We start from the raw sequence: 12,306 nt of genomic DNA, 5'->3' as shown, positions 1-12,306 counted from the left end.
AACTATCACCCCTGTACGTACAATTCTTGATTACATTATCCACCTCAAACAGGGTTTATCACTCACTGCCCTTAGAATACATCTCGCCACACTAACAGCCTTTCACTCTCCAATTGATGGCTTTTTGTTATTCACACATCCTATCTTTGAGATTTATTACAGGGCTATACAACCTAAAGGCCCCCATATGGAACCTAGAGTTAGTGTTCGATTCATTAACTAGACCATTGCTCTCACAGCAGCTTTGCCTTATGCAGTATTCCATAAGGACAGAACAGTCCTCCAACTGCACCCCACTTTTCAGCCTAAAGTCTTTTCAGAATTTCACATTAATGAGCTCATTGTTCTACTTACATTCTACCCAAAGCCCCATGTTTCCCATGAAGGGGTGATGTTAAACACCCAGGATTTCTGGAGAGCATTATCATTTTATATTGACTGTACACGGCCTTTCCGCAAGTCACAGACTCTGTTTTTATCCCTTGTGGAACGTTCCCAGGAAATGCCACTATCATCACAGGATATTTCCAAATTAGTAACATCATGCATAATCCAGTGCTACTTGCTGTGAGCCAGAACACTTGCTTTGCTCCCCAGGGCACACGCTACACGGGCAATAGCCATCTTGACAGCCTTTTTGAAGAGTGTGTCTCTCTCTCTCTCTCTCTCTCTCAAGGACACATGCGTGGCAGCTACATGGTCATCCAACCGCATCTTCATAAGGCATTATGCAATTCACTTAAAAGTAGATTCAAGCTCCACAGTAGTTTGAGCAGTTCTTTCATCTGTGCATAACACTTAATTCGAAACCTGCCTTCTACTCTGTCAGTACGTCTGTATAGTCACCAACAGCGTAGCACCCTCGGGGACGTCACTCGAAGAAGAAATGGAAGTTACTCACCTTGTGCAGTAATGATGGTTCTTCAAGGTGTGTGTCCGCATGGATGCTCCACGACTTTCCTTTCCTCCTCTCTTCTTCGGATCTGTTCCACATATGAGGGCATCACGAAGAAACTGAGGAGAGTTGGTCCATGTGCATGAACTCCAGAAGTGCAAACAACACGTGCTCCTGCCACACATGATGAGCAGCTCAACCAGATACTGCCTGAAAGTCTCCGATCTGCGGCGCCAGGATGAGCCTTACACCAATAGTGGAGTACCCATAGAAGCACACATCTTGAAGAACTGTTGTTACCGTAACTTCCTTATCTGTTGCTTAACTCCCGAGTTAGTCCTGGCATTTAGAAGCCAGTAAAGATAACTTCAGTACCAGGCAAATTGGTTGAAACTATAGTAAAGAATAGGATTATCAGACATATAGATGAACAAAATATAAAGAGTCTAGATGGCTTTTGTAAATGAAATTGTGCCTCACCAATCTATTAGAATTCTTAGAGAATGTCAGTATGTAGACAAGGATGATCCAGGTGATACAGTGTACTTAGACTTTTAGAAAACATTTGACACAAGTCCCTCACTTTTAAGGAGGGAAAGGAAAGGCTCTTAAGAAAAGTAGGCAGTCATGGGATAAGAGGCATGACCCACCCATGGATCAGTAACTGCTGAAAAGATAGGAAAGGGATAGTTAATAAGACAGAAGATACAATTCCAGTGTGTAAATCCATGGTACACCACCACCTTGAATTCTTCATCTAATTCTCAAAAAAGTTAATCAGAGAAGAATAACAATTATTAGGATAGTGATAGAAATGTAGCCGTGTTAGTCTGTTCTGTAATAAACCATCTTGTTAGTCCTGTTTTTTGTTTCAACAATTATTAGGGTTATGGAACAGCTTCCATGTGAAGAGAGATTGAAAAGACTGGAACTGTTCAGCTTGGAAGTAGATGATTAAGAGCAGATAATGCTAAAGGGCTATAAAATAAAAGTGCAAAGACAGTGAATGAGGAAGAGTCTTTACATTGTCACATAATACAGGTACCAGGGGGTCACCCAATTAAATTAATAGGCAGCAGGTTTAAAGCAAACATAAGGAAAAAGTCACACCATCCACAGTCAACTTGTGAAACTTTTGTCTGGGAATATTGTGAAGGCCAAAAGTGTGTCTGGGTTTTAAAAAATTAGATGAGTTTGTGGACTATAGGTGCATCAGTGGCTATTAGCCAAGATGGTCAAGATACCACACTATGCTCTGGGTGTCCCAAACCTCTGGCTCCCAGAAGCCAAGATGGAAAGAGTGTAATTGATCACTCAAAAATTGCCCTGTTCTGTTTATTCCCTCTGAAGCATCTGCCACTGACTGCAGTTGGAAGATGGGATACTGAGCTAGGTAGAGCATTGTTCTGGTATAATACAGCCGTTCTTATGGATACCATGGTTTAATTATCAGAGGGCTAGCCATGTTAGTCTGAATCTGCAAAATCAACAAGGAGTTCTCTGGCACCTTATAGACTAAGGGTATGTCTGCACTAGCCCCCTAGTTCGAACTAGGGAGGCTAATGAGGGCGACCGAAATTGCAAATGAAGCACGGGATTTAAATATCCCATGCTTCATTATTATGTTCCCGGGCGGTCGCCATTTTGGAAATTGATTAGCCCGGAATAACTGCCGGCGTCTACACATGGCAGTGAAATGGGAGTTCGAAGTAAAGCCCTAACTCGAATTAGCTGTTATTCCTCCTGTAATGAGGTTTAACAGGTAATTCGAGTTAGGGCTTTACTTCGAACTCCCGTTTCACTGCTGCGTGTAGACACGGGCAGTTATTCCGGGCTAGTCAATTTCCAAAATGGCGACCGCCTGGGAACATGCTAATGAAGTGCGGGATATTTAAATCCCGCGCTTCATTTGCAATTTCGGTCGCCCTCATTAACCTCCCTAGTTCGAACTAAGGGGCTAGTGTAGGCATACCCTAACAGATGTATTGGAGCATAAGCTTTTGTGGGCAAAGACATGCATCTGACGAAGTGGGTCTTTGCCTACAAAAGCTTATGCTCCAATAAATCTGTTAGTCTATAAAGTGCCACAGGACTCCTCGTTGCTTTTGCATGGTTTAATTAATAATCAGTAGATAACACATTCCCTCAAAATTGCATATTAATCATAACTTTGGTAAAAGATTTAAAATAATTTCACAATAAATGGTCAAAGTGGAGCTTCCATTGTATTTACTAAACTTTCCTCTTCTGTATATATGATGAAATCTCATTAATTGACGGTAGCTGCCATTACTACAAGCAATGCAAAACTCTACAAGTACACTACAAAATAGTTTCTAGCAGATGTTGGACATGGTTTGAATGAGATTACCAAAGATTAGAGAACCAGACAGAGCAGACTTTCAAGAGTAATCTAATTATTAAAAGCTTATTCCACTTTTACCCTTTGTTTATTCCATCTGTTCATGTTTGCTGAGAATGCATATCCTTGCATGGGTGTACTATCAGAAGTACTTTCAGTTAAACATGTTCATGTACCGCTAACTTGTGGTCTGTGAAGGTAGACTCACCATAGTATGCCAAGACACTGATTATCAAATTAAACAGTCATTTACGTTAGCTGCTCAGAAGTCTGAGTCATGGTAATTTATTTCTCTTTGTGAAAAGAAAAATTAGTTGAACAATTTTAAGTGCTTAAAGTGGCAGCTGCCCTTTGTACTTGCTGTTACTTCTGGATGGTTTTTAAATGTGCCCTCTTAATAGCACTGCAGTGGTCCAATATCAAGTGACATTGAAGTGAATGAAATGACCAAGTTCTAATATCCGAAAGAAAAGGTCATAGCTTTCTTACCAAGTACTAATGATGATAAACATTGCTGACAACTGCTTCTATCAGAACATCCAGCAACAAACAGCTGGAAGTCAGAGTACACACCACAGAATATCTGAAAATATCAAAACCTCTTATGCAATTTCAAAACTTTTTAAAAGAATCTGTTGTGGCCATGAGTGAGGGAAGTTTTGTCCACAAATATATGAAAGCATGAAGCAAAGCATTTTTTAATAATTGGTTTATAAGCGTTTCAGAAATGTGAATTACTATACTATTTAGTCTGTGTAAATTCCACTTTAAAAGGAGGCAAAAGCTTTAATCTTTTTATATGAATTTACAGAGATGTTACAGTCTCTGGCACAGCGTCCAGCTCCAGCAAATACTAATCGTGAACGACGGCCTCGTTACCAGCATCCGAAGGGAGCACCTAATGCAGATCTAATCTTTAAAACTGGTGGGAGGTAAGACAACCTTTCTTCAAAGTTATTAATTCTAAGTACGTTCCAGCATAACAAAAAGTTAATGATGTGTGCAATGAAAGTAAAGTGGTTTCCATTTAAAGTAATGCTATTCTACCAACTTAAAATACTCAGTACGTTAGTTTTATGAGTTGTGTTACTAAGTCGCCATAGCACAGGAGTTGGGAAGGTGCCATGGAATCCTGATGTAATTGTTATTGTTATCAAAGCTTGTACCATTAGCTTCAGAAGAAAAGATGTAGTTCTTTATTTTCACACACAAAATGGGTGGGAGGGAAGAAATTTGAAAACTTTAATAATTTTAATGTAACTGTGGCTCTTTCAACTTTATAAGCTTGAAATTCTCTTTTTTGCATTGTCATAAATGGAAGGAAAACAGATTCCACTGTGAACTCATTTGATTGACGGTATGGTAGATACATACTGAAAAGCAGTATTGGAATGAAAAGAGCTATTCCAGGTTATCATTTCAGGATCTAAAATATAGATGGGGTAGAGGATAATTGATGTATTCTTAAACATTATAAGAAGGCAGAAATCTTGATATCACAGGAAAAAATACAATATTATCAATTCTTTCACCTCAAAAGAGAACAGTGGAGATGATCCCAAAAAGGGTAGCAAAAATGTTCAGAGACGTAGTGTGGCAGGCATTTCATATTCCAAAAAGCTTTTAAATTCTGGGATGAGGTAGTCTGGCAATAAGAGTGTATGGGGTGTGCTTGAATTATGTGCCATCTTCAAATTTTTGAAGTCGGGAAGTAAATAAGTCTTTCTAATTTTGTAAGATTCTGTCTGTTTCTAGTGCAGTATGAATTATTCAGTGTACTACAGGAAGAGGTAGAAGCAAGTAGTTCAGCTTAATTTAAAAACTGATTATATAAATATAAGGACAAAAAACATTTACCAATTTTGCAAATGGAGGAAAAAGATACAGCGCAAATTAAACTTCATTATGAAAAGAAGGCCAAATTCCTCCCATGTTTTATGAAGATCCATGATTGGCTAGGTTAATTATGGGTTGGGTTTGATCCTCTCTGTATCATCTAAACCTGACCCAGTCAAAGGCAAGGGTCCTGTTCTAGACACACCAATGATCAGGCACAATAAGTCAGAGCATCTTGTTGAGTAGAAATTGAAGCCCTTGAAACGCTGTAGATAACGAATATCCAAGAGAACAAATCTGCAGTCTGAGAAGGTTCATTTTAAGACATGTTTTTAAAACTCTTATTTTATTTTGACTTTAAAACTCCCACCAGCTCTTACCAAAAAAGTGAAATTTGGAGGGGGGGGGGGGACGGTTATAATTAACTAAAAAAGGAAATTTTAAAAAAAAGCATGGTGGAAACTATTGTGGAAGCAGCAGTGCTCCTGAGAGGTGGAGTCAATTTAACACACAGAATCATAGAGCTAGAAGAGACCTCAGGAGGTCATCAAGTCCAGCCCCCTGCCTAAGACAGGATCAGTCCCAACTAAATCAACCCAGCCAGCGCTTTGTCAAGCCGAGACTTGAGGCAGGTTTCAACATGTATCTGCAATTTGAGTTGGCAGAGAATAAACAGTTTGGTTTTCAATTACTTTGTTTTTGCCTAATTCATAGAATTTGTCTTTACTGCAGCGTTAACTCAAGTATCTTTCAAAAACCAACTCCTGTCCCTCCCACACATTTTTAAGTTGAATGTGGTGATGCTTTTCATTTGACTTGGCTGCCTTCTCAGGATGTAGGGAACAGCTCATGTTAGATTATCGCATAATAATACAATATCACCTGCAATTGAATGTAAATCAAATTGCTGTGTGCAGCTTGAGTGTTATTTTGCTATGGTCACTTTCACTCTGGAATGAATGTAAACCCAAGTTAACTCTGAAGTGAAGACATAAACAGGTGGTGTGTTTTCTACTGTTTTCAATGTGCATGGAGAGAAATTGTACACACACACTGCCCTGCCTGATGCTCACTTTATTGATCTGCTTCCTCATTTTTTCACACATTGACTAATTTGGGGGGGGGAAGGGATTAAGGGGACAGCAGGATAGACACTTGCCTTTAGTAGCTATTAAAAAAAAAAAAAGCTCATGACTAGTGTTCTAGTCCCATTATCCAAAAATTTCACCAGCTTCATTTTGGTAGTACTTTTGAATTGGAAGTTTTAGGTTCCTTCTCCCTTCCTTGGCCCCTTGGAGAGAGTGTCTAAAGTCGTCTCCCTCCTCCCACCTTCACTGCCTTCCTAAATAGTGTATTTTGGTTTTAAACTTTATCACAAACTTTTTGACACTTTCCAAAGAAACAACAATCGGGTAATTCTGACCCACTGAGGCTATGTCTGCACTACAAAGTTAAGTCAACTTATTAAATCGGCATGTAGCTGCTGCAGTAATTGTCCACACTATGCTCGTTGTCTTGGTAGAGTGCATTCTCCTCAGCAGTGCTTGCATTAATGCACAGAGCAGTGCAGCATTGGTAGCTATCCCACAGGGCAACTAGCTGCAGGGTGCTTTGGAAAGGGCTTGCAGTGCCTCATGCAATCAAAACGTTATCACACGTGGAATGGGAACATAATTTCAAAATATTGCCACAGGTAGAATGGGAACATGATTTTGGCCTCTCACATGCAGTTTTCTTCCTCCCTCTCTCCCCTGCCGTGATATAAACAGCAAACAACATATACTTTTTTGCTCCTGTTTTCAAAGGCCTTGCTCAGTTTTGCCTATACCATAGCCCAAGATGCATGGACTCCACACAGCTGGCAACTGGTGTTGTGAACATTACAAACACCTCTCATCTTATCCTGCAGAAGTTGCAGGGCCAAGACAGGAGTGGTGTTCTTCAAGCCTGCTGCAATCCATGTAACAAAACAATTCCCAATTGCTGCAGGCAATCGCGCAGCAGCTGAACATGGTGGAGCACCAGGTTTTTTCCCATGAAATAAGCACTTCCTGGTGGGATCACATATTATGCAGTTATGGGTTGATGAGCAGCTAGAGAACTTTGAAGGCAGAGGGCCACATTCCAAGAGCTTCCCCCAGCCCTGAAGAAGCAGCTATACTAAAATGAGAACTGCTCTGACAGTGTAGAAGTGAATGGTGATCACTCCGTGGAAGCTTGCAACACCAGGCTACTGCTCATTGTAGAAGCAGCATGTTCACCTCCTGTCTTCTGCTATGTCTGCCAAAGTTCTTTGATTTTCACACGGCACTTTTACATGTCCCTGCTGCAGCCCTCCTTCACCATACTCCACGAGATCTTTTCGTAGAGATCAACATTTCTGCATTTGAATTGGAGTTGTGCCTGCACAGATTTTTATCTTCATAGACCAATAAGCTTCCACCACCTTCCCTGTCCTATAAGACACTAAATTGGCACTAAATGTACTCTCATCAAGAAATTGACCTGTGCACCAACGTTCAGTGGACCAGTATTAAATAGTATTACAATAGGTAACAGTGGTAGAATGCTAACCTCAGTCTTTTTATTCAAAAGATTACTTTGTCTTCACTAACTGAAGCACTGTGTCAGAGAGATCCAGACTGGCCAATGGCATTTGTAAGCAATAAAATAGCAAACAACGTTAGTTTTGTCAGCCATTGTTGTTCGAAAATGTTTTATTGAGCCTGAGCTTCAAAAAGCTGTGCTCACTACTCTCAGCTGTGACAAGCAGTGTGAACAGAATCTTCAAAGCTATCCTCACATTAGGAAAAGTGTCCTTCAGTTCTGCATCATGAATGAATTGGAGAACTTGGAGTGGCAAGCGCTCCCCCGTGTTGCAAATGTGACTGATTTTGTCCAATTTGACACAGAGATCTTTTATAAATTGTCAGACCATTTCCCCCATGTATCAGCATCTAGTGAAGGTCCTTACATTGTTTTCCTGCACACTGGCAGTTTATTAAGGTAATTCAAGTCCCCTTCCAATATCCTCAGGTGTTTTCATAGTGCTTCATTTGTCCAAACCTTTGTTCAGTATACCTTTGAACAGTGTCCATGAGTGAGCAAAAAACTTCCCTCTCAAATTGTTCTTCCAAGTTCCTTATCACTTCATCTATATCCTCATAAACAAACTCTCTCTCCTTCCAAAGAATATGAGTTTCCATGAAGGTAAGCTCAACTCCTAAGTTTTGTGTCCTTTCTTTGGTAGCAGTGATGGTATCTTTGCGTTGTCTCTGTAGGCTACAACTAAATCAAGGTAGATTCTTATCAAAGTAGTAGCAGTCACAATGCCCTTTGTCTGACTTTGTAAAGCCTTGCTTATAACATTTACTTGAAACAGGATATTGTGCCAAATCACAATTGAGACCAGAAATTTGAAGTCAGTGATCTGCTTTGCCAACTTTGCACCTTGTGCCAGATCCTGGCTTTGGCTTTAGTTGACTGAACCAGTCCCATCAGGGTGTTATAAACCACAGTTACTTAGAACCTCACTGTCCTTATGTTGCCAATGTGGCTTTCCCAGCACATGTCTTTTGGTATCTTCAGAGTCAGATTTGTAGCATTGTCCATGAGGATCTTTTACTTGATAGCTGATGCTGAAAACAGGATGTATATATCCTTTGCAATGCTTGAAGAGAGACCCTGAATCTAAGGAAGATGACCCTGTATCTTACATAACCAGGCTGAAGGAAGGGCTACCACAAAGCATGAAGAAAGCTCTTGGATTCAGTGAAGGATCCTGGCTTGGACAACATCTCTTCCCTTCTTGTAGCCATCATTGCTGCAGTCCTGAAGCTTTGTTTTATTCTCATTCAGAGCATTCATAAACAGTTCTGTTAGGCCTTTTCTAGTGGAGTAGTCTGCAGACTGGAAACAGGTAGTGTTCCTTACTTGAATATAGCCATCCTTGTCAGCAAATCTTCCTATAAATTCAGTCCGCTATTACACTATTGTACTTCACTTCACTGAGCCACATCAGTATGTTCCTTGCCATCAGGTCAATCAATATGTTTTACTATTCTATTTTTCCTTTGGTCACTAACAACAAAAACACTAAGCCAACACTGTTGCCCCCTTAAGCCCAGCACTCCAGGCAATTAGTTCCGTAAGGCACCTGACCCTAAACCTGTGAGTATTGTGGAGCAGCTGCTGGAGGCCAGTTCATCTGACTTACACAATGCCTTATCTACTCTACCTCCCAATTGACCCATGAATGTCAAAGTAAGCACTACCCCTCTTGTGAATGTGGAATGATTAAACCAATGTAACCAGTGAGGTAAATTGGTGGAAGGGGCCTAGTAATGCACACGTTATGTCACTATGAAGAGGCTTCCATGAAACTAAGTTAGTAGTATAGGCCAGACCTAAGATCAGAAATACTTCCCACCTCAGTTCAGCCTTCTTACAGGCACACAGCAGAGCCTATGGGCACACAGCAGAGCCTATGGTGCAAACTCAGACCTGGACAACATTACAAAGTTTTGTCGTCATAACCGTGTCAGATAAGATTATGAAGAAAAAAATTTCTCTCTCTCTCACACACCAACCAACCAACCAACACAACCCTAGTGTAAATGCAACTGCAGAGTGTTTCTGTTGAAATCGGTAATGCCATCTGGGGAGGTGGTAGCTATGCTGGCAGAACAACTCCATCTGCTGACTTATTGCATCTCCACTAGAGGGCTCTGCTGGCATAGCTATACTGGTTAAGGCTATGGAGCATAGACAAGATTTCTGAACTACTCCCAGACATTGCATTATTATATCCTGTGCAGGCCTTCCCTTGAATACTTATTTATATATTAATTTCCTACAGATATCTGTCTCAACAACATGTATTAGAAAAACTGGAATTTTCCTTTAAATGCAGCTGCTAGACCAACAGACACTCAATTTAAGTCTAACAGAAGTTGTAGTTGTTTACATATTAACAGCTACTTCTAAATATCATTATGAAATACTTCTATTTTAAAATAATCTAAAATGCCATCATTTTAGGCTCTCACAATGGAGTAAGTATCCTCAGAGTGAGCTGAGCCAGATTTTCAGAGTAAAGAGCTTTAAATGGCTCTTATTTTTCATGCTATAAAATGGGTTTTCACAACTCGCCTGGTTTATATTATGTTGTAATTTAGCTACTATGCCTTTTAGTCTGTAAGCTCTGTGGGACAAGAGCCAGAAATCTTGTCTGTGTTTGGAAAATTTGTCTGTTGTACATGTTGATTGCATGTTTATCTGTATGTCAATTGCACTTCATAAATAAGCAATATTTAAACAGATCTGAAAAAAGTTGTGGGCTTATTACACCAGGCAAAGTAAGTTTTCATGCACTTGATTCAGATAATTCACAAATGTATTGATTGATTGAATGAGACAGACACTAGCACATTTACCTGGCATTGCTCAGGCCCTTAAGGAGGGGTTAGGGAGTGAAGGAGTTAATGTGGGGAGTGGAGGGTGGAGCGCTATGGGCAGGGGCTCTGTGTGTTTATAGCAGGGAGGGTGAAGTGCTGAAGATCTCCCCCCCCCCCCTAAATTTATACCAGGGCTGCTTTCTCTTCCCCTCCCTGTCCCTGTCAGGGAGAAAGAGCAAAGTGCACAGCTTGTTTTCTCCCCGTGCTCCTCAGCCAGAGGTAGGAATGTAGTAAACTGCACTTTCTTCTCGCTCCCTGATGAAGAGTAACAGCCACTAATGTCCCCATAGGAATCTGAATCCCTATAAAGGGTGCTTGGGTGGTGAAAGGCTCAGGGTTGGGGCAGTCCTGGACAGGGGGCACCCCTACTCAGTCTTTCACCTGCTTGGTGATTCTGTCTTCTGTATGGTTTTCTGAGAAGCAACCCCATTCCAGGCACATCTTGTTTTCCTGGTTCAACCAAACCTTTACATTGCTTTAAGTTATGAGAAGAGGAAGCTGTATACCAAAATTTCAGTTCTTACCATTTAGGAGGAGTTCTTGAACAGATACAGACTCTCCCAAATATATAATATACAGGCAGTCCCCGGGTTACATGGACCCGACTTACATCGGATCCCTACTTACAAACGGGGTGAGGCAACCCCACACTTGCTGCTTCCCCCCCAGCAGACCAGGGAGACGCGGAGCGGCTTTTCTCAGCAGACACCTCAGCTTGAGAATAAACGACTGAGGGAAGTGAGGTGTGGGAGAATAAAACTGAGCTCTGGAGAAATGTTTGGCTAGAGTTTCCCCTACAATATGTACCAGTTCCAACTTACATACAAATTCAACTTAAGAACAAACCTACAGTCCCTATCTTGTACGTAACCCAGGGACTGCCTGTATTTTCATTCCATACTTACATGCCTTTTTTTGGCTTATTTATCTATTAATGTTTTTTAAATGAGGCAACAAGCCAAATTATTAAAACAATACATTTGGGAGAATGGATTGGGGGTTCATTAGATTCAGGTTGGAGGATCTCTGGTAATAGGGGAGATGGGTGCAGTGACATTCATTGGATTGGGGTCTCTGGAGATACAGGATAGGGAACACAGTGACATTCGGGAAGTTGGAGGGTCTTGGTGGGAGTGCTCTGATAGTCACTGGGGATAGGAATGAGTCCTGGGGCCAATTCTGCTTCTACAGTCTCCTGCTGCTCCTGGCTCCATTGTGCTCCCCAAGGAATACAGGGCCTTGTGTGCATGGCCAACAGTGGGCAGTGTTGGGGGAGTGGAGTGGACTCCAACGTGCTGTTTGAGATAGATGCTCTGGTAGAAGTTCTGCACCTCTGTGTGGCTTTTCCTTCTCACACACCTTTAATATTTTTTTTCCTGGTTGAGTGACAGTGATCCAACAGACGCACATTCCCACTTTCAGCATATTAAATAAGGGGCCACAGTATAGTGAACACAACATTGAAGAATGCCTTAGCGCTTGGTGCCCCTTTGAGATGACCTTTACTCCTATCTTACGCCACAAGTCGCCCCCTGACTTCAGTGAGAGGATTCGTGGTGTAAAGTACTGTTCATTGTGAGCAAGAGCATTGCAATCTTGCTGTTAAGAATTTGCTGTTTGAGTAAGCACTGCTTTTCTAATGTGAGAGTGAGTTAGTACAGCAGCATGTTTGTTTTGCCATTTATGTGATGGGTTGCTTTCTGCTTTCTTCTTTTTCTCTGTGTGGCTATTAGTGACCAGGCTAACACATTGTGGGG

General features: G+C 41.1%; 1 protein-coding gene across 3 annotated transcripts in view; it reads left to right on the top strand.

The window, feature by feature from the left end:
• The window catches only part of UPF2 (UPF2 regulator of nonsense mediated mRNA decay), a 141,266-nt gene that overhangs the window by 119,653 nt on the left and 9,307 nt on the right, over positions 1-12,306 (top strand). For all 3 annotated transcript variants that reach the window (XM_075926008.2, XM_075926010.2, XM_075926007.2), the window contains one exon: positions 4,069-4,189. In XM_075926008.2, coding sequence (XP_075782123.2) covers positions 4,069-4,189 — 121 coding nt within the window. The remainder of the gene's footprint in view (positions 1-4,068; positions 4,190-12,306) is intronic.

This window comes from Pelodiscus sinensis, chromosome 1 (genome assembly GCF_052426305.1).
Source record: "Pelodiscus sinensis isolate ZL-2025 chromosome 1, ASM5242630v1, whole genome shotgun sequence".
In the NCBI taxonomy this organism is placed as follows: domain Eukaryota; kingdom Metazoa; phylum Chordata; order Testudines; family Trionychidae; genus Pelodiscus; species Pelodiscus sinensis.
This window is presented reverse-complemented; position numbering and strand designations above follow the sequence as displayed.